This window comes from Taeniopygia guttata, chromosome 4 (genome assembly GCF_048771995.1).
Source record: "Taeniopygia guttata chromosome 4, bTaeGut7.mat, whole genome shotgun sequence".
Lineage (NCBI taxonomy): Eukaryota > Metazoa > Chordata > Aves > Passeriformes > Estrildidae > Taeniopygia > Taeniopygia guttata.
The window spans coordinates 62,579,132-62,602,564 of NC_133028.1; the positions used below are offsets into that span (position 1 = coordinate 62,579,132).

General features: G+C 41.8%; 1 protein-coding gene across 2 annotated transcripts in view; it reads left to right on the forward strand.

The window, feature by feature from the left end:
- Positions 1-13,103: 13,103 nt before the first annotated feature.
- MAML3 (mastermind like transcriptional coactivator 3) overlaps positions 13,104-23,433 on the forward strand; it is a 243,445-nt gene continuing 233,115 nt past the window's right edge. The window contains exon 1 of one of the 2 annotated variants that reach the window (XM_030271922.4): positions 13,104-14,893. In XM_030271922.4, coding sequence (XP_030127782.4) covers positions 14,453-14,893 — 441 coding nt within the window. In that variant the 5' untranslated portion in view covers positions 13,104-14,452. The remainder of the gene's footprint in view (positions 14,894-23,433) is intronic. The other variant, XM_030271921.4, reaches the window with a different exon arrangement.

Sequence of the window (23,433 nt, forward strand, 5' to 3'; positions counted from 1 at the left end):
GTTTCTTCTTATAAATCCTGCAGAACCTTTCAGCCACCCATTTTTAAATAAGATTATTATGGATTAGGTTCTAATGTGCCTTGTGTATTTAGTCAAAGGATGGTTAAAATAGGTTTGCTGCTATTCTTCTTTGTTTAATTTTTCTTTTTTTTTTGTGAAATTATATTTCCTGAAATGGTATTGAGAAAGTGAGATGTGAACTGAAAGATAGGGCATTTACTTCCTGGTGGTAGTGACACTGTATCTTCCCAAGAGAAGATCAAGAAGATTGTCCAAGAATCCAGAGGGGGAAAAATACATTAACACCAGCTTGACACTAAAGTCTTGGACACACCCAAGAAGAAGGAAAACAGTAAGTAAAAATTTTCTACAACTGAAAAATTATAAGAGATTGTGCAAGGAGGAAGGTTGTTGTACTGTAAATTTGGTAAACAACAGGTCGACTTAGGCTCTGAAACTGACAGGTTTTCCCATTTGGTTTTTTTCAGTTCTATCCAAGTATTTGGATGAAAACAACAGCAGTTTCCTTGCTCTAGATTTTCTAGAGTTTTATTTTATTTTATACTGCCCATATAACAGTATGACTGAGAGTGTTAAATACAATCTGGAGAAGTGATGGGTGCTTTGGACATCCCTGTCTGAGTGTCTTTTACTCTTTTTATTAAAGTAAATCAGTTAAATCATACACAAATAATTACAGCTTATATTTCTATTAAGCCAGTCAATCTCTTGTGTTTCTCTATGTTTTTTTCACTTTGGCTCTTAATTTTTAGACAAAGCAGTGACTGAAAAGTATAGGTGTGTTTTACAGTATTTACACCATGGTAATGCACAGGGCTCTGAGATAGAATCCATATCTGTTTAAGGCAGATGTTGTTTAAACAAATGTGAGGATGCAGGTCCTTCTTGAAAGTGTGTATGAAAACCATCTGCATCTGTCATGTGTCTTGATTTGTGTCACCAGATGAAAGATATCACTTTGTCAGTTCCATTTAAACCTTGAAATGACAGTGCATCATTGTGTGGTTACTTTCAAAGAATTCTAGCTATACAAGGTTTAGTATTTGTCAAAGAAAATAAGAATTATACATAAGGAGAAAAACTAGTAACAAAACATTTGTATGTACAAAGTCAAAAGACCCTCCATTGCCCTTACTGATAATTCAGTGAGTGTCACCTGGGTTAATTTTGTATGGGAGGTTCCTGTTAGGCACCCAAAGCAACTGAGAACAGGACTGACAGAAGAGAAGTTGCCATTCTTCACTTTTCTCTCACTCTTATTTTCATCCTTTTCTAATTTTTTCTCTTTCATGTGTATTTTTAGGTTTTCAATTGTATTTTTTATTGTTCAGATTGAACTCTCTCATGAAAAAAGAAGAACTTGCAATCTTCTCCACTGTCATGGGAACAGACTGATTACTTTTTCTTTCCAAGCAGCACCCTGGAATTCACCTGTGGCAACAGGTGGGGCAGGACTGCTGGCCTTTGCAAACTGCAGAGCATGTTTGAGATCCAGAACTGCCTGTTATACTTGGTGGCAGTCCTGAGAGCTCTTCTGGTGCAGAAGTAGAGTTCAGCAGCCATCCATGAGTGTGCAGACTTCCCAGTCACAGCCATTTCCATGACTGCTCCATTGAGCCCTGGTGGCTGCAACACTGTACTTACAGTTGATCCTGCTTTCTATTCCACTCTTCATTCTCTCCATTCAAGGGTTGAATGAAGGTCCAAAACTTCGGAGCTGAATTTGCTGTTTTGTGATTCTGACATTTTGATTTACTGAAGTTTGATTTTTCAACCTGACAAACCTCACTTTTATTTTATGATTCATTTTCATTATTTCTTTACAGTAAAATTTGCCAGTCATGGGAAATCACATGAATGATTCTGTGGAGGCTAACCCAAGATTGCTGAACTCACTTTCATGCATGGCTAAATGCAGAATTGAACCTCATGCTCCAGAAATGAAAGGTTATTGATTTTAGATAATTCTAAAATAATGCTATAGGTGTTGATACAGCTACTCTCAGTCTACTCTAATCCTGTTTTTTTTGTTGACTCTGACCTTGTGAAGGCACTGCTTTCTGTCAGTGATTCAAAGAGGAGAGATTTGCTTTCAGTTCTGTGCTGATTCAGCACAGCAAAGAACCACTACATTAGCAAGGACTGTGAGGGAATTTTAAATATTGGTAGAGTACGAAACTTCTACTGTTACTATGTCCTGGAGGTGAAAGTCCAATGTAATTACTGTACCAGGCAAATTGTGGGAGAGGTGACAGCTCTCTGAGTCATAAGAGAGAAAAATGGAGAAACCTTATATCCAGTTTTTGGCTTGTTAGTGTCACTGCTATAAAATTATGATGTGCAAAATATAGGCCTATAGAGCGAGTATGAATTCTACTGGACTCTTCATTTATTAACAAAATGACATTGACAGCTGAGTAATAATTAGCTCTGGCAATCTCTTTGCACTTTATGGAATGATATTCTATAATCTTGAGGTATTTTCTTGGTTTTGGTTTTTTTTTTTCCCTGACTGCACAAAGTTAGATGCTCTCATAAATACAACATGCAACTTGGTTCATTCTGGTGGATCATAAGTTGCACTTATGCACATGAAGCTCCCTAATCTGTACATCCACCCAATGGTGTGATACTGACATAGAAATTGAAGTAGTATGTAATTAAATACCAAGGAAACCCCACCAAAGAAAGATTTTCTTTTTTCTCAGCTGGCAGTGTGCATAGCTGCACTTGGGACAAAACTGATAAAATGGGGTTAAGGGAGTAGCTGCTGAATATTCCAGCTTGAGGTGATATGTGACACAGAACTTGCCTTGGCATCAAAATATTGCTTAAAAGCTGGACGAATAACTTAGATTAATAGGAGAAATGGGAGTCAGACAGGTGAAGTGGAAAATGAATGACTGTACATCTCACAGGACAAGAATTAAGCAAAAAACAAGTCTATACATATAGGTATTGATGCTATACCCTGGAAAAGTTTAAAATTATTATTTTTAATTGTTTTATAGGATATTGTTTATGGACTATGTACTTCTGCAAAGACAGTGCTTCAGTGGTTTTAGTAGGTAGTGCTGGATTTCTCTAGAACATGTCCCACATGGGTCATGGGAACATCAACGAGCTCAAAGGCCCATGTTGTGTCTGTATCACCTTATTCAATCAGAACGCCTTGATGAGCTATCAAATACTAAACATGCTTAAAGAGCAAACAAGTCACCTTGAAATATCTGTTACATGAAAATCATTCTATGTTACATTGGTACAACACAGATATTTGTTATAAACACGTGGAAGAGGGACTAGAAAGAAGGGTGTAAAAACCTTACCTGGGCATGTTTACTACATAAAATCAACTGTAATTATAATAGCAGTTAGAAAGCAATGTCACCAGCATTTTTACAAAGTTTGGGATCCTGATAAATAAAAGAGATACCAGTATAGGTAGCAGAGTGAAATGAAGAATCACAGGTACTCTCTTTTGCCACTTCTCTTTTTTGTGGCTCATAAATGCTCTACAAAGATGAATGATGACACTCAGAAAGGTCTGAGAACCACATGCTGATAAATGCTAATTATTATCTGTGTCTATTTCAAGCAAACTCAGGAATCAGAACAGATACAAATGAACCCTCAATTATGTCTGGTCACATCCAGGAAAATCAGAAGTCCTTTTGCAGTTGTTTGGCAGTTTACCAGCCACTACTGCCCTACATATATGATTTGCACAATTACGTATAATGAATACATACACACATACATAAGCATATATATGCATTTATACATATATATCTTGCTGAACATTAAGATTGCTCTTTAAAAATGACCTAACACCCTTTGATTCCATATCTTTGGGGAACAATAGAGGTCTAAATGCCCACTACTGTTGTGCTCATTTCACCGTGGGGAGGTATGCGAAAATGAGAAAGTTTACCAAGAACAGATAAAGAATTCCACACAAGGCAATTAGATCCATAATGGCAAGATGAAGAGTACAGAAGGAGACCCCATAGGCAGCAGAATGCCAATGCACACTATTTACAGCACTCGCCTGAAGTACAAATAAGCAGTCATGGCCAAAGAGCAAAGAAAAATAAAGAAGGTGTCCTTCCAAAAGCTAAAGATTTATGCAAATAAAAAAAAAAAAAAACACAAAAAAAAAATTTTAAAAACAAAGTATCATAGACACTGATATATATACTGTTGTCACTATTATGAGTCTGAGACCTAATTACTGAGAATCAAAAATTGGTCAATATGCTTTTTTCAATCTATCAGGAAGGAAAAAAATTGTTGTTGAGTCTGAAAATGACAAGAGTATAGACTGAACTCTCGGGGAGGTAAAAGTCACTGGAGAGAAGCTGAACAATTTATATCCTTTATTCACTGTGGAAGATGGGTGTGATGACCTTGAAGGGATGCCAGGTGCCCGCCAAGGCTGCTCTGTCTCAGCCCTCATCTGGACAGGGGAGAAAAAATGTAACAAAAGGCTCATGAGTTAAGGATAGGGGGAGATCACTCACCCATCACCATCATGGGCAAAAAACTCCTCCCTGTCCTTCTGCACAGATCTTGATGTCTGCAGCGTTGTTTCGCTCACATATTTTCACTCCTCTCTGTGGCTGCACTTGTGCAGGGTTTGTGGTTTCCCCTTCCTAAATAAATGACTGCATTTGCATTCCCACTATCACTGATGAGCTCAGTCTTGGCCAGTGCTGGGTCCATCTTGAAGCTGCCTGGCATTGACTCCATCAGATACAGGGGAAGTTTCTGGCAACTTGTCAGAGAAGCCACCCTTCCAGCCCTTCCCTTCTACCAAAACCCGGCCACAGAAACCCAACATGGATAAACCAGGGAAATTATCCTTCCAGAGTCCTTTTGGGGTGTTCAGGGAACTTGGCAGAGACTGCCTCTAAAACTGAAATACCTGTGAGGGGTTATGCTACAAAAGACAGGTGAATGCAGATGAATCTCCAGGATCTGAAGGATTTACTCATGGATTCTAAGAAAACTCAGGGGTGAAATATCTACTAAAAGCAGCATGTGACATGTCTCTTCACTATTCCTCTGTACATGAAAATCAGGTGTAAAACGTGATAGCATTAAGAAAGGTTCAAGGGTATCCAGCAACTTAAAACTGACATCTGTTTCTAGGAGCACAACTAGACATTGTAAGAGAGAGAAATAGTATCTACCTGAATAAATATGATCTTAACAGTGAGAGTTAATAAAGCTCTCAGAGTTCTTCTAAAGGGGTCAGAGATCTATAAATGAGGAACATCTGAATGATACAGTCAACTCAGGTTTTTGAAAGCTATCTGACAGAACTTTTTAATTAAGGCATTTTAGGAAAATCAAGCAACACAGAACTGTCACTGGCATAAGAAGGAAGATGATGACATGGATGAGAATATGATTTAAAAGATGAGAACATAAGTAGACCATCACTGGATGGAAGAAAACGGTCAGTTCTTGTACAGGCAGAATTCCATACTGGTCTGTATATTCTTAAATGTCCTGAAGAAGGGTGATAATCAGCAAGGTGACAAGGCTTTGCTGGCTATAGGAGGTTATGCAAGGCAGTTCGGATGAGGAATATTGCATAGCCTACAGAAAGATTAACAGTAGAGCGGTACATTTGGGGAAGAATAATCCTATCTTCACATCTTGGGTAATTTCTAAGATGGGCCAAAGGTCTTCAGGAACAAGACCTTTGCATTATGATCGACAGTTCCATGAAAATATCACTTAGCTGTAGAAATTCAAGGAAAAAAAAGTTAGGAATGATTAAGAAGTAAATAGAGAACAGACCAGAAAGGTTTGTTTTGTTCAAGTCCATATGCTACTGTAAAAATCCAGGGTTCTGGTCCATTTCTCTAGGACAGGATACTCCAGAACTGAAATTATTTGGAGATGACCGAGGATGGTCAGAGTTATCTTGTGATTGCCATTACAACACACAAGGAACCCATCCATTGAATAGCCAAGAATCTTATTTGGAAAAACACATGTCAGAGTGGGAAGGTAAGAAGGGGTTTGCAGAACTGAGAAGTCGGAGAAAAGTAGAGTGAGATTGACTTTTCCCTGGCTCTTCTAATACAAGCCTTGAAGGATATTGGAAGATAGTAAGATCTTCATTCAAAACAAACCAGAGGAACTAGTTCTTCAGACAGCCTATGTGGACCTGTGGTGGTACTCCTCAAATTACTTTCTGGGTCAAGCAATGTGTAAAGAGGCAAGGAGAGACTGGCAAAAACTCTGGAAGAGATGCTGTAGAGTCCACTAACTAGAGAAATCCCATAATCTGACTTGAAAATGATTGAAGCCTGGGACTCCTTACACTCTTCTGTTTTTTCATGAGTGTCCACTCCCATGGCTACTGTGGGAGATGGAGCACTGTGCTAGATGGATCTGTGCTCTTAACCAGTAAGTTCATCTATAACCTTCTCATTGTGCACTGAAGTCAGAATTAAAAAAATGAAGTTGTTAACAGCTTAAATATATTTATGGCTTTCAAGCTCCCCAAGGAAATGTAATGTTATGAGAATTTAGGACCAGAAGGAACTTTAAAAACCTAATCCGCCACTTTGTTCCATGGCAAAATCAATTCCATTGGTGTCCTTAGTGACAAATTTGTCTCACCGGTTCCTAAAGCTTTCAATGATGGAGACTCAATGGCCTCATAAGTAATCTATGTAAGTCTCACTGTTCATACTATGAGAAGGATTTCTTTCCCTGTCTAACCGGAATCTAATCAGCTGTTGTTTGCTGCAAATCCTTAGTTAGCTGCAAGCCTGAGCTAAGATTGGAGGCGTCCTAGACTTCTGAAGAATTCTGTCCAGTAACTTCCATGAATCTGGAAATAGCCTGAACACGGGCTTGGTTTTTAATGTAGCTAATAGTTAGTTGTTTTTTAGTTTGGTTAACACAAGAGAGTGTGGTCAGGGATTATTTTATTGCCTTTTAAAATTTTTATTGTTATTCTAATGTATTATCTCTTTAGCATTTTCTGGCTTCAGGTAGACTTTCCCTGAGAAGTACTTTCTAAACACAGAATGTTTTGACTTAGCTGCAGCAAAACCTATTTGAAAGGTGTGTCTACAGAAAAAATGGAATAAAAAGATTTCTTTTAAAATATTACTGAAGACCAGCATTTAGTATTTTCTTTCCTGTAAGTTCTAATTCTGGTTTTGCCTGTAATTTACTGAACTGTATGTGTTTGAGATGAAATGCTTGAGCTTTCTTACATGATGCTACTCAGTTCAAGCCAACTCTGCTTCTTGCATTAATTGCATTCCCCATTCTCCAGGTTTTGAGATTTGAGAACAGGGTTCTGCCTGGCAGAAATGCTAAGCACCTACATATTCAACTGCAGTTGATGTGATCTGCTCTTATAAAACATAGTGTGCTCTGAGTTGTGTAAGCCTTTATAAAAAAATCAGTTCAATTGGGGCATTTCAGCAAAACCTCTTAAGCTTAATTTCTTCATTCTCAGTCTCCACTCTCCAATGTAAGAGCATTGTCTTCTCACCTGCCATGAATTGTGAAAATCAGTTTGTTGGTACAAGTGAAACACTGGAGCAGGAGTGGTAGCCATTCTTAGGAAATTAATGTCTATGAACAGGGTTTAAATTAATAAAAACCCATGAGGTGATATGAGGAACTAAAAGCAAAAAAAACCAGTGTTAAATATGTTCCTCAGTGGTGAACACTGATGATTCTTTGTACAGCATGAAATAAACATCCTGTGGAAAAACAGTGTGTAACAATGTATTTGAAGACTTCATCATGCTGTGGATTGTGCAAAGATTGCACAAGTGCTTTGATTTTGGTGGTTTTAAACACATTGCAAGGCTACAACCTCAATGATGTAATTTCAATACAGGTCTGCAAATGTATGTGATATAAAGGCTCATTTGTAGGTTGTCTAGCAGTTTCAATGTAACAATGCTGTTGTCAGTCAGTACATTGGCCCAGGGAGCAAAATATTGTATTTCTTTTTTTTGAAGACGGAACGTACAAAAAATTACCACTACGGAAGATTACCCTTTATTCCTAGTTCACTGTAATTTAAGAATTTGTAAAAATGTTCCTATTTGAATGTTGAACTTGATTGGTTATGTCAAGGATTGCAGAACAATTTTCAGTTTCCCATATGGAGGAGGAAGAATGATAGTTTTCAGTAGTTTCAGTCTGTCATCTGGCTCAAAAAATTCAAAGCGATCATGTTCACACTGGAATTCTTATAAATGGCTACTATCTATACAGGAATTGCTTTGGAAAAAAAAAAAAAAAATCCACTGACTGCTTCCTCATTACCAAAGCTGGGCAATTGCATTCAGTGGTAGGGGATTTTTTTGTTTGTTACCCTGTGAATTCAGGCTATTCATTTGAAATGAGGCAGTCATTACTGAGAAGCAGTGGGCTACTCAGTTTAAGAATGAGTAAAGAAATTTAAGTTCCTTAATGTATATTTCTAGTGAAAGCTTCAAGGATTCTGCAGAATCATCTCTCTGAGCTTTTTCCTAGTGTCTTCTTCTCATTGTATCCTCTCCACTTCCTTGCCTCCCCCAGTGATTTTCTTGAGATCAATGTGAAAGATCAAAGGCTGAGATGGGGCCTATGCCTGAGTGATGACTTTCCCCCTTCAAGCTCTCTTCTAGCTGTCTCCATGGGCTGTTAGCATCAAAACTACATCTTCAAATTAACGGAAGGACATAATTTTGGCATATCAGAATTACTTCTCTGAATTCTTAATAAACTAAGATGTATGGCAATTACACTAATCTGTCAGGATGGTGTGTGGACAACAATGCCCATTCATGGCATTTACTTTTCTTCTTTGTGTTCTTATTGTGGCATATCTGCAATCAGAACAGGAGAGAACAAGTCCACATTTTGCATTCCTTCCCCATATTTTTCCATCCCTCATTCAGCAGAGTACTTAAGTGTGTGTGTATCTCAATCCATTTGCCTGTCCTGTTATAATAACTGCTGAACTGGAGCTTTCAGTGTCGGTCACAACTGGAAAGATTTTGTAAGAATTCTGATTTGGATTCCCCATCTTCTATGAATTGTCATGTACAAGCTGGAAAATGTGTCTTGAGGGTGTTTTGGTTTTGTTCGTATTTACATGGAGTGATCATTCCATTTCCTGCAGTGCCTCTTCATCTCTGCCTTTTGCAATTTGAACTTGCTTTCTGATTTTCTTTGTTGCTTCCCCTTCCTCCCTTTATTGTTTTGTTCTTATGTTCCTCTGAAGATTTTATTACTTTTTCCTTAACGGTTTAGAGCATTTTTCTTTTTTGCTCCAGACTCAGTCGATGCCTTGAAGAATCCCTACAGTTTTGGATGTTCTAACAGCTGTAGCTTGTGCCCACCCCAACTGTAATGAGAATTTTTGCCATGCTGTAGTTGGATTTCACAGAAACATTCATTAATGGAGGTTGTGGGGTTTTTAGTTTTCAGTGATGCTCAATATACAGATTTGCTTTAACTATTCTCCAAATTACATTATTATTATCCTTTTTTTGGCCATGGATGCATTAGACAACATGCATTTCAGTAGCTTGTAGTAGTAATGGAAGTACATTTGATTTGCTGTTAGGTAGCACTGTGTCCAAGAGAACCTTCAGCAGAAATCCTCTGAAACCCTTTTCAATATGTAAGAAAGCTGCTCCTTGCAGACCCAAGAACTTCAAAGTTACTCAGTGAACACATTGTGTGGTTGCTCTAGGTTTGCCTTCCAGCAGATGCCTATTTCCATTTAGTTATTGTAGGAGCTTGCAGAAAGGTTTCTACCCAGGTGGCTACTCTGAAGGTAAATCTCTTGCCCAGGATGGTTTGAAACTTGCTGTCACAATGATTGGAGTTTCCAACCTGACTGGCAGTGCCAGGAACTAAAGTGTGATTTCTAATAGAGTGGGACTACCATTTGTCCTCACAGTGGTATTTTTCATGTTGCCCATCGACTGAATAACTGTCTAGCTTAGTTGACCAAAGAAAAGTGGTATGTTGCTCTGCAAAGGCATATTTTATTGGCATATTTTTATGGAGCCCCTCCCACTAATATGACTAGCTAGATTATCTGCAAGGCTGTGCTTGTTCTGAAACCACTATTGATTAAATGCTGAGATGAAATTTTTTTTAGAAGCTGTCATTGGAACATGCTTAGACTGCACTTGCTGTCAGCTTAACAGTCATGTTTCTGTGTCTTCCTCTAAATTCCTTTCCCAGCTGGGCTCTTTCATATCTAAGCATTAAAATAGTTCCTTCCTAATTAGACAGATCTCTGTCATGATAATCATCTTGAGAACGTATGCTGTATTTTCATACTGTGTATCTTTTCACAGATCAGGCCTGTTTTATAATTTTTCAAAATCGTAGCTCGCTAAATAGATCTCTCACCAAGCAATCATCTCCTGTAACTGGTAATTAGTGTCCTGTCAGCTGATATCGGTAGGCATTATTGTTCATCTGCTGCCATCAGCAAGTTCAACTTAGATCATTTAGAATTCTGATAGATTTGATCCTTTTCAGATTCCAGTTGTGAAGATGGTATTCCAAAGCTGATGTGCAAACAGGAAAAAAAATGTTATAGAGCAAATAAACACATTTCTGCGTGCAAAGTGAATTTCTACTGAAGAGGTGTTTGTTTCTAAGTCCATGGTCACAAAAGTAAGAGAACACACAATCATGAATGAGTCTGTGATTGTTTCTGACTACAGAACAGAGTTATTTGGTCAAGGTTGTGAAGAACATCTGCTTTCATAACAATAATCAGTAGTTAGAACAAAATTGAGATATCTTTATTTCTTGCATTGCTCAGGCTATAATACAAGGAATTTGTTTCCTGTTTTTATTTTTTTCAGACTCAGATGCTTAGAAGAACTGTTGTCCTTCTCAAAAAATTGGATTTAAATAGTTGACTAAATAGCTCATTTTACTTTAGCATTTTAGAAGCTGGTAATTGTTTATGTAAGTTCCTTGAAATAAACTATGCAAAAATAAACTGTGAAATCTTATCTCTATTATGCTAGTTTACAATTCCCACTCAATACTTGGCTTTAATAAAAAAAACTCTGGTCAGAAGAAAATTTTTAGTTAGCTCTTAGGTGCTGGATGACAGCTGTAAAATAACAGGGGACAATGGCCATGTTTTTATGAAATGAAAATTCTGATTCTGTTGATTGTCTTTAGATATAGGAGAGAGTGCCTTAGAAGAGATTAATGCAAAAATCACCACTGTGCTGTTAAAATAAGTAGGGAAATAGATATATATTTTCTCCCCTTTGCTTTAACCTCAGCCAATTAAAAAAAATCTTTTAGTCAGAATCAAATGGGTTTTGCATGTATTCAGATGGAGGGGTTTTGCTGGGGGAGTTTTGTGTTTTGGTTCTTTCTTCCTTTCTTTGGTTGGTTGGGATTTTATTCCCACAAAATTGGTGATTCATTTGTTTGCAAAATTTCTAACACTGGTTACTCCAAAATTTCTTTTACTCAAATCATTACCCTTGGGCTGTGCAGCCTGGCAGAACCAAGGTACGTTGACAAGAGATAAAAAAAAAATTCTATATTTTATTTTATAGCAATATAACTTTCACTTCAAAATTACCATGTTGACAACTGCTAAAGTAATACGCTGGAAGTTAAGGTGTATTTGTGTGACTTCACAGAGATTGAAAAATGCTATTAATTGCAGTCGTAGGAAAAGAAGACAACTTCTATAAAATGCACCGAAAAAGCAGTTAGTAAGCAGATCACTGCTTTTACATGTATTTCTGACCCTGTGTGTGTAATAAAAGCTTCTTTTTTGGACTCGAGCGCTGTGTGGAGCCGGGCTGCAGCACACGAGCTGCGGGCTGCAGGGGGCACTGCTGAGGAATCCAAAAAGTACTCGCTCTAAGTTAAACGTACTTCACAGCCCTCTCCCTCCCTGGCCTGACAACACTTTCCATTTCAACTAAAAATAATAATAATAATAATAATAATAATAATAATAATAATAATAATAATAATAATAATAATAATAATAATAATAATAATAATAATAATAATAATAATAATAATAATAATAATAATAATAATAATAATAATAATAATCATTATTATTATTATTATTATTATTATTACTACTACTACTACTACCACTACTACTACATTCCCCCTCCCCCTTCTATTTCTCTCCTCTTTCTAGTCTCATATTTAATCTTAACTATTCAATTCAATAGTTGCTGGAGAAATTACAACACATTCCCCGTCTCCAAATTAAGAGAGGCACGAATCTCTGTAATTGACTCAGGATTGCAGTTTCCCCACGTTCTTACACTGCTTCTGAGCAGGGCTGTAATTTCCCCGTGCTGGTTCTGTGATAACGTAGTAATCAATGATCATGAAGAACCTTAAATTCACCGTGGCTCTCAAACTGATTCTACAGAAAAAGTTTTCTTTTCTGGGGGGAAAGTGTGTTTGTTAATTCCAGCGTATGGGAGGTACTAATTGCTATTTTTATTTGTCCACTATTATGTACCATCTCAATATAGTAATGAATTGTGGCAATAGGCATGAAATCGACCTCAAATTTCTTACTGCTGAGCACTTAAGACAAAGACTGCTCTTTGCTACTGTATCTTAGAAATAGTATCCTGTGCTAATCTGCAATGGCAAAAATGAAAATGGTTTAAATCAGATTACATTACTAATGCATGAGTTCCCACTTTTCGTTATAGCAGCTGCATGTTAGAGAACACGGGGGTCTCTCTGAGATAATTCTGTTCTACATAGATGTACTAAAAAATTGAAAATGCATTTCTCGCAGGACTAGATAGAAAATAGCATTCAACGACAATTGTGGGCGCAATAGCTTTGTCTGCAAAATGGTTTAAAACTAGATTCCCGGGATGTTACTCTTGATCCATTAATCACCCGCTCTCTGTAGGGAGGCAGCCACCGTTCGCTCCGACAAACGCCGCTGCCCGACGTGTCATGTTTCTTCTGTTGTTCCAAACAGAAAGTTCAGCCCCGTGCCGGGGCGGCGCAGGGCTCCGCGCCGCGCTCCCATTCATTATGCAACAGTTGACACCGAGGGGAAGGCGGCACACGCCGCCGCGGCCGGACCCCCCCCCGCGGCCCCGGCGGCGCGGCCCCGGCGCGGCCCTCGCCGCCGCCCCGAGCGCGGGCACGGCCGCCGGGCCCGTGTGCGGCCGGGAGGCCCCGCCCGGCCCCGCCGTGAGGGGAGGCCGCGGGCCGGCAGGTGCCGGGCCCCGCTCGCCGCCGCCGGGCGTGAGCGCTGCGGGGAAGCGCCATGTCCGCTCCTGCCGGGCGGCGTCCGTGCCGGGTTTTGCACCTTGTCCCCGGGCCTGCCTCACGGCCCACAGGAGCCGCCGCCGCCGCCGCCGCCGCTGCGGTGTTTACTGAGCGCTCCTGTCCTGATATCACTCCGCTGGCATGGAGGAGGAGGAGGTGGAGGAGGAGAGCATTTGATCATTGTGATGGTGGCAGGAGGAGCAGCAGCCAGCACGACAGAGCGAAGCGCTAGGCTGTATCAACTCAGCGTTTGGCAGAGACTTCAGAGCGCTACTTTTTTTTTCTTTTTTTTTTCCTCTCCATCTCGGTCCGGATTGTTCATGTGTTTACTTCCCCCAGCCCGAGGATTTGCTATTTAGGTTCCTGTTGAAATGCAACTGAGCAGCCAAAGTACTTTGCGAACGCGGTGCGGCATAAACACCAAAACTTTTTTCTAGAAGGAAAATACAATAAGCAAGCTGCTTTGCCTGTCTATTGATGCCGTGGAGTGCGAGTGAGTGTGCCGTGTGTACCCAGTGTGTGCCGGTGCTTGGATGTGTGTGTGCGACCGTGCGTGTGAACGGGTGTGTATGTGTGTGCATGTGGAGGGGTGCGTGTTTCTCCTTATCCATGGGGAGAGAAGGCTTTTGGCAAAATCTCCGGAAATCTCATGGAATCTGTTTTGAAATAATGGATTATAAAAAAGAAAGAGGAGGAAAGGAACTGGTCTGATACCTCCTGGAGTTTGCTAACCAGAACTGCTGCTGCTTAGTTTGTTGTGCCTTTTTTTTTTCTTTTTTTTTTTTTTTTTTTTTGGTGTGTGTGTGTGTGTGTGTGTGTGTGTGTGTGTGTGTGTGTGTGTGTGTGTTTGTTGGTTGTGTTGCTGGCGATAACCTTTTAGCACCTTCTCTATTTCCCTCCCCCCTTCCCTCTCTCTTTTTAATGTTTTGGAGCTTCTCGAGAGGGATTGGCTGGGGGAAAAGAGAAACATTTGCTTGAGATCGCTGTTTTCCTGATATATGATGGTGCCCCTTTCCCCCCCCCTTCCCGGTCCTCTAAAAAGTATCCCATCAGGACCCCAGAGGAGACTGTATGTGTGAAGCGTAGGATAAAAAGTTCTTCCAAAATAGTGTGCACGGGGACGAGGATGGGGGATTTTGCAGCCCCCGCTGCCGCCGCGAACGGCAGCAGTATTTGCATCAACAATAACCTGAAGAGCAGCCTCAGCGGGGCCGGTATCGGGGTTAACAGCACTCCCCACGGCCCTCCTGCCGCCGCTCCCGGTAACAATAACGCCGGTAGTGGCGGCATTCCCAAGCACAGCACGGTGGTGGAGCGGCTGAGGCAGCGGATCGAGGGCTGCCGGCGGCACCATGTCAACTGCGAGAGCAGGTACCAGCAAGCCCAGGCGGAGCAGCTGGAGCTGGAGCGCAGGGACACGGTGAGCCTCTACCAGCGGACCCTGGAGCAGAGGGCCAAGAAAACGGGCACCGGCGGCAGCAGCAGCAGCAAACAACAGCACCAGAGCAAACAGCAGCAAGATGCCGAGCCCGCCACGGCGGAGCAGAGGAACCACACGCTGATCATGGTAAGGGGATGCGGGCCGGGGGGCGCAGGGGTGGCCGTCCACTCCGCGTCGCTCGCCGGGATGAGCTGGAGGTCGGCCCCGTAGCTTGTCAAGGGGGAACGGGGCTCGACTCAACTTCGGCAGGGTCTCTGGCGGGACGCTTCGCAACTTCTCACGGGCCGGGGTGGAGGGAGCGGACAATTTTTTTTCCCCCGTCCCGTTCGGAAGGGTAGAACTGCTCTGGGGTAAGGGGGAAGGAAAGAGCGGCGCCAGGCGTGTGCCGCGGCTGCCGAGAGCCGGGGGAGTGTTTTGTGTGTGTGTGTGCGTGCGTGCGTGTTTCGCCACGGCTTCTCCGTGCGGGGGGCTGGACGCCTTTAAATTCCGCCGCGGAGGGAGGTGGAAGATGACTCCGCAGGCTGGGCTAGCGACTGGAGGAAAAGTTGGGCAGGTTTCTCGCTTGGGCTGCCCCGGCGTGCAGCAGCCCGACTCCCCACGCGAGCTGAATCGCTTCCCAAAGTTTTCTTGGGATTTAAGGAGCTTAGCGCGGAGCGGAGGGGCGGGTGGGGGGGGGGGAAGGGGGCGGGGGCTGAGCCGGTAGAAGCGTAGCGGCAAGTAGGAAGCGGAGTTTCCCACTCCCAGGCTGCATCGATGATGAATAATAAGAGGTGTGGGGAGAGCCGGGCCCTGCGCTCCGGCAGAGCCTTATTTATAGCCGGTGGCGGCTGCCAGTGGTTCTGGTGGGGGGGCTGGTGGTGTTCGTCCCGGCCGACGAGGGCAGACGGGCGGCTGTGCCGCAGGGGACACGCGTGTGTCCTGACGTATCCCGGTGCCCGGAGCTCGGGGGCGGGCACGGGGCAGCTGGGTCCTCGCTGTCTGCCGGCCGCACAATGGACGGGGGAGAGCAGCGGGGAGGAGGGGAGGTGCGATGGCAGCGTGTGGTTTACAAGCCTCGCACGTCCCTCCCTCTTGCCTTCCTCCACTGCGCGGGGAGGCGCGGCCGTGCGGAGGGTCCAGCAGGGCGGCAGCTACTGCCGGCCTCCGGGGGAGGTGTCTGTGACAAAGCGGCGGGGTGGCGGTCCTCCCTCTCGCTCTCACCGGTGAGAGGAGGGAGCCTTGTGCTTCTCCGGGGCCGCCCGAGCCTGCCCAGCCCGGCCGCCAGTGCGGGTTCGGTGCCGGGCAGCTCTTCCCCGGAGACAGGCGGCGCAGCCCGGCGGGCAGCACCCTTCCTTCCCGCTGGTGCCGGGCGCTTCGCCTGCCCCCAGCCCCGCTTCCTCACGCCGCGGTGGCTAGAGGTGGGGATCGCTTCTCCAGCGGCAAACAAAAGCTCAGCGCCGAGCACTGCCCCCGCCTCCTGGCCTCGGGAGCAGGGCTCCCGGCAGCCCGGCGCATCTCCCGGCCGGGAGGCGGGGACGGGAGGGAGCGGGGCCGGGCGGAGCGCGGGCTGCAGCCCCACAAAGCGGCGGGGGCGGCGAACGGGTGCGTGTGCGCTTCGCAAACAGGAAGTACAACGACCTCAGTGACATCTTGTTGCTTTCCTGATGGTACCAGCGAGGCATCAGCACGTTTCTCTTCCCGCTGCGCCTTTCTTCAGGACCGAGGCTTTTAAACGCAGCTGCACCACAGTGCTTTGCCTCGGCTTACACCTACTCCCAGGGCAGCAACAGAGTCACCCCCTAAACCCCACGAGCAGGGACTATCTTTTCGTCAGCCCAGCTGTCCTCAAATCCCTTTTCACACCTCACGTCTTTTCCACAAGATACAGGACACAGGAGACATTCTCAGAATGACTTATCTCCGGGGCAGCGTTATGATGCGCGGTGTCCCCATCCAGCTCCAGAGCAGTCCGGGTGCTTTTGGGCCTAGGCTAGTGGTGGGCTGTCCTTTTTCCCAAACCCCGGTGCTGAAGCATTAAATCCAAGAATTTTAGATAAGCAGGTAATTGGTCTTCACGTGAAGATGTGGGACAGAAAGCCAGAGCTATAATGCAAAAGTTGTAGAAACGAAAAAAATAAAAGGAGGAAGTGCAGTTTCAGCTCTCACTCTTACTAGATTCTTTCTGGTTGGGACATTTGAAGAGCTAAGAGTAGCCTAATTAAGAGGTAGTTTGCTATGAAATTCGTTGTAACTCAATTCCTGTGCTATGATCTTCATGTTATTTAAATATACTCAATGTGCCCTATGCTTTTAATCTTAAAAACATAAATTCTACTGACTTGCTACAAAAAAATATCCATTTCCGTTAAAAAAAGTACAAAAATGTTGCCAAAAAATCTAGACACATCATCTGCTTTGTTTCACTTGTAAAGTGTTAATTATGATTTTTGACTAATTTCTAAGGACTTTGGGGAGCATCCACTTTGGGGAGCATCCATGAGAACATGAAAGCAGTTTTTAAAATCCAATAAATTACTCTTTTTAAAGCAGTTGAAAAGTATTTTCTCTGAGACATTTATGCTTTTTGCAGTAAAACCAAATGCAAACTCCCAAACTTCCAAATTGCTAGCAATCATAACAGTGTGGTAAGCATAACTGTTTATGTGCATCATAATTTTTATTTAGCAAAGCAATTCAACTTAATTTTTTGAATTTTTTTTTTTTTTTTACATGAGGAAAAAGTTAAGTACATTTAGGGGTTTTCTCCCTTTCTTTGTTCTCTGGTAAACTCCAGTGGAGAGTTTTACAGTGGAACAGTCATAGATCTGCTACTGCTTTACTCTTCTTTTTACACAAAAATCATTATTAGATTTTTCAGTCATATTATTAAAGTACATGATTTGGAAAATAAGCTGTTTGGATTAAATGACAAACACAGTGAGGACAGCAAGAAATTATTTTTCTAATTTTTTTTTTTAATCAAAGAAAATTAAAGGAAAATAGAATCTCTCTCTCTGTGTGTGTGTGTGTGTGTGTGTGCGTCCTCCAAACTGAAAGATGCTGAGAAGGGAGGGGAGATGTGCTTAATCCAGGCAGCGAGTCACCCAACAAACCCTCCCAGAAGCTGGTACTGACACATGCTGAGTGCCCTTCAGCAAGCTGGGTAAAAAGCCCAAAAACATCTTTAGAAGACAGTTATTTAAAGACATGCAGTCTGATTTTTTTTTCACTGGATGGAGTACAAGCAATGCAGTTTGTTACAGTGATCCTTGTTACCACCCCCGCAATTTGTATCCTCCCTCCCAGAGTTCATGGAAGGCACTGTGCAGTTTCCACTGTTTAGGATTCTGTGTCAACTGACAAAAGGTTTTCAATGGAAGCCTTTTTTCAAAATGGGGTGTGGGAGCATAGGTTTGGCTGTATTTCATGAGTTGCTGATCTGCCCTGAATCTGCATCTTGTTACAGAGAAAGTTTTCACTTGGTGAATTTTGAAATACCTGGATTTCTACTTCAACCTCTTCTATTGAGGAGAGCAGTGGGTTACAAAACTAGTTTGCTCATACACAGGCATAGACTGGGGTGTTCACAGAAATTAAAATAATTTATAAATGTCTTTGTGGACCTTTCCCCCTTCCCTAGTTCAACCTGGCAAAAAGCAAAGTTATTTTCTGTGATTTTGAGTTGGATTGTTAAAATGCTGTACCAGCCTGGCATTCAGAGGAAGTATCGGGAAAATTTGCAATTCATCCAAAACTCTGCTACTCATCTTTGGATCAGTTCCAGGAAATATCAACATATTATATCAGTTCTTTGGTTCTTTGTGAGCTAATCTGCTTTCTTGTTTCCTTCTTTTAGTGCAAGAGTCTTCTTGGCTCTGCATCCATATTATTGTGTGGGGTTCAGAGGTTGTAGGTGTATGTATACACGTACATTATATATAGAATAAATAATATATATATAGTATATAATAGCCAAATACATAATAATAACTGCAAATTACATCACCTCTTTTTCTTATGCCTGTGACTGTTGTTCTTACCATGCATTCTTTGTCCAGTTACATGTGTAAATATCACTTTATTTGCATTTGAGTTCTCTTGTAAACTATAAAGGGGATGGAGCTACTTTTTCCTACTTTAAGGCTCTTCAAGACTTTTTTTTTAAATTTAGCATTATTATGGATTTGATAGCCACTGTCTTACTCTCCATTTCTAACCCTAAACCCAGTTCTTAAGATATTGTTTTAAATACCTAAACGTAAAATGTTATTTAGATCAGAGAAACTAGCGACAGAAGTCAATAACCTATTAGATCATCTGTTCCCCTGATGAAGTATACCATGCCAATTCAGAATTAGTAAAGTCAATGAAAACACAGCTAGAAACATATGCTATTTTCCAGTCCTGCACTTTACCTATTCTGGGCTAAGGCACTGCCTTCCAGAAGTTAATGATCACTCTGCACTTCTACCTGAGGGAAGGAAAATGAGCAGGCCACTCCTTTCAGCTTTGTCTGTGTAGCAACAGAATGACATGTCCAGAATTATAGAAATCTGGTTATATCCTTTTCGGTAGATACCCCACCACAGAAAAGTAGTTCCTTCCTCCACCTGAGTATCTTCTTTTTGTTGAAAAAGGTATCCAGAGTGAAAAGTGGAGCACCTTCATTTGTCTTAGTGATTCACAGATAATGCCAGTGATGGAACTGAGTGCCACAGAATATTGTCAGGCTTGTGAGGAGTTCGTTAAAGCTTACACCTGCTGTATTTAATATGTACTTGGGCATATGTTCACAAACCTGAGCACATTTCTTGTGTTCTTTATTGGGCAATATTGCTATTCAACTTACTTAACAGGTGCTTAGGAGTTCATCACTCACACTATAGGAAAAGTGTATTTCTCTGGCATTGCAAAGATGAAATAAGAAGATAATTTTTTAGATTTTATTTTCCACAAGATACTTGTAGTCCTTACTCATGCCTGATGACTAAGTAGGATTAAGCATCTCTTCAGTTAATAAGCTATATCTGATCTTGCTCACACAGGGGTAAAATCAGTAGTAAAGACACAACAGGCATGATACCAGAATTAAATCCCAGGCCAGCAATGCTCCTTCTCTTTCGTAAGCATCATAGAAAGAGTCGTTGCATAACCCTTTTTATTTTCCTTTTCCTATAAGTGTGGATCTCTGTGTCTTTCTTACTCCTCAGGCCTCTCCCATTTGTTTTCTCCTTTTCATACCAACTCGCGCTTGATGCGCCCGTGTGATTACTGTCCTTTAGGACAAGGAGTTTTTGTGCTGACCTCCTTTTGCAGCTAGTCAGCTCAACAGGTTTCAGTTTAGCAAACTGAAAGGAATGAAGAGACTCTTCACTTCAAGCACTGCTAGCCTCTGATGACCTTTAATGCTCTGATGGAAAGTGTCCCCCTTTCAAAGACAGTGGCTTGGGTTATTACAAGCCCTAGCTTGAGCAGGGCAAGTTGTATTTTGACATAGGGTATCCAGGGGTAGTTGACCAAGCAGAAAGTGTTGAAAAGTCCTGCAGTGAAATTCTAGACATTTTTTAAGTTCAGGAAGAGCAGCTTTGTCTGGAACACATCAAAATCTCCTCCTGCTAACGCAGCGCCAAAAATATTAACATGTGATTGTGTTAGGGCAATTGGTTGCATTTAGATTAACCTCAATTTACAGTAACTTGACCTAAAGCTTAAGGCTTCACAAATGGCTTCAGCTGGTGTAGCCTGAGCTGCCATCAGTGAGGAAGTCTCCTCTTTCCTGCACTTGTCGGGAGCTGTGTTTGCTGCCTTTGCTCAGGGCACTTCTGGCTTGTGCAGCCGCCCGGCCGGCGGGTTCACTGAGCAGGTACGGAGGGCAGACACGCTTCTTCCTTTTCTCCCGGCTTCCTTTTTAGCTGGATCAGATCCATCATTTGTTTGACTGTCCCTCCCGTGGGTAGCACAGTCTTACAACATCTTAATCCTCTTGTGAAACTCAACCCTTATCCCAGGATAAACATCTGGGACCTCTTAGTTCAAACATGCATACCTGGTGGCATACACTGAACCTCAGCTAAGTTACACCTGGTGTCAGTACACAATTCTGCTCCTGAGCACAGCCACTGAAACAGGGGCAGCTGTCGGTAGCAAAGGAGTCAGGGTTCATTTTTATTTAAACACTTGCATGTATAAGACAGTTGGTTGCATATTACTCCAGTATGTATAATTCATGTGAGAGATGTGCCTGAATTAGCAGAGGTTTAAGAGCAGGCCTGACAGCCAGTAAGTGCTGGCTGGAATCCTTCAAGTGTGTTTTGTGAATTGAAATGTGAGGCACAATCTCTGACTGGAGTTACGAAGCTGTGATCAGTTTTGCAGGCTGGGATCTCATAGGCTGTTCAGATAAGCAGCATGCTTGTACATTCAGTGGGAATTTGAGAGCCATAACAATTTGAAATATATATTTTTCTAGTTTGTCTAAGCTGGTGAAGCACAAAGTCATGTAACTTTGATTGCCCTTTTGCTTCCCTCTTACTTGTTTTAGTTTCTCGATGTTTGTAGCTCAAAAGTCCTACAAACTGCTTCTGTTTGCCTTCTGAATACTTTAAACTCAGTTCCATAGGGCTTAAGAGAAAACGTCTTTTTAAACTTGCAGTAGTTAATAAGATTGCAGCTGCTGAAATTCTGTGCTTACAGGAAGAGCTGCCTTCTTTCAAGACTTCCCTCTTTCAGACTGATTTTATTTGCCTCCACACACCATTAAAATTGGTGAGGAGATAAGAACAATTCAATCTTCAGTGTGTCCACCCATAGGAACTTTGGATTTTCTAGAAGTTTGTGAAAGTGCTAAAGCTAACGCTGCAGTGCTGTTGGTAGCACAGATGATCTATTGCCGTTTGCTTGCTGTCAGTTCTTCACAACCCCAGCACACAGAGAGCAGGAAAGAGGTTTGAATTTATGACTTTCAGAATAACTAAGGGAATAAACAGAAAGATCAACAGGTCACGGATGTTTTTTTTTTTCCTTTTTTTTATCACTTTCTGTAAGGTTTTCATACAGGGCTCTGTAGTGTCCTTTACGTTCTCAGCTCTCATAACTGAAGTTTGGTGGAGTTGTGCTTTCACTGATGGAAGGTGGAGCTGTGCCTCTTCCCCCCTCCTGTCTTCACTTTTCTGTCTCCTCCCTACATTACTTTTACTATGTGCCATACAGTAACACTCCAGGTTTAATGGAACAAATCATCTTCAATTTCCTTTGCTCTTCAAATTCAGAGGAACAATTGCTCAGTGCTGCAGTGAACATGTAGTTTTTCTTCATCATCTTTATGATGCTTGTGAAAATCTTGGGCCAATTCAGAAAGTCCTTGGATATTGTGTACCTTGGAAAAGAGCAGAGAATTGGTTTTTAACCTTACTCTGACCCCAGGTAGCATCACAACCAAGAAGCCAATATGCCTATGTATGTGTGTTTGTGTAAACCAGTACCTGTACTTACACACTGGTTTTTAACTGTACTCCAAGGCAAAATGAAAATGTTTATGAGAAGTTTTCATGGTGAAAGGGGATGTGATAGACAAACAAGTTTTAGAATCACTGATACATACTCATTTGCTGTATTTTCATCCTCTTTCCTTTAGCTTATATCTAATCTTCTGTGATGTTTTGGCACTTCTGCATTGTGCTTCATCTAAAGGAGGAAGGGAGGTGGCTATGGCAGATGAGATTGTAGAATAATTCTGGAAAATACAGGAGTTTTTAAATCACTTAAGATAATTCCTTACATTAAGGAGGATAGATCAGCACTTTGCCAAAAAAGAAATTGTTGCGTTCCTCACCCCTTCTGTTTATGCAGAATATTGTATTTCAGACTCTCTAGCATCTGCAAAAATGACTTTAGATCCGACTGTCTTACCTCACACTAGTTGCCTTTGGACTGTTAAATGGATTGTTCTGTTTCAGTTGTGGTCTGTGCTGCTGTTCTTTTTTGTCTTCAGAGCTGGTGGCTGTTGTTCTGATTTCTCTGGATTGCATTCCAGTGCATAACTGAGGCAGCAGAGGGAAAACTGCTACTGACAGTAAAACAATTCTTAACAATGCTTTTGGCAGGCACTGTTGCTACATATTTTTAGTTGTCATCAAAGCAGGTAATGTAGCTTTGAAGGCTTTAGTGGACTGATGCAGAAGACTGTAGATTTCTGTAACTGAAGGGGGGTCACATTGTTTGAAATTGACTGAAGTGTTCTGGTATGTAATCCACAGCTGAATATGAAGCAGTGGTTTCAAATAATCTGTAGGTCCTTCTATTATTGCACATTTCTGGACTGAGCTTGCAGTCTTTGCCTTCCAGCAAAAGTAGAGATATAATGCTGAGGTTGCAGTGCTGTCTCTTTTTTTTTTTTTTTTCTTTCTTTTTTCCCCCTAATTTATGCCAGGTAGTTTGTAAACTGAAAGCTTTAAAGGCTGGATTGCTGCAATTTTGAAAATTTACCTGAGAGAATTTTACTTTACATTTTTTTCACTCCATAGGATTTTTCTGGAGCTTATTTTTTCAAACCCATTTTAATATGTATTCTACATCATATAAAACAACAACAAAAAAATCCCACTTATTATAACTCTCCTGCATTTCATTTACAACAAAACAAAACCACTTTATGGTCACAGTAAGGTTTACTGCCCTTCTCAGTAACA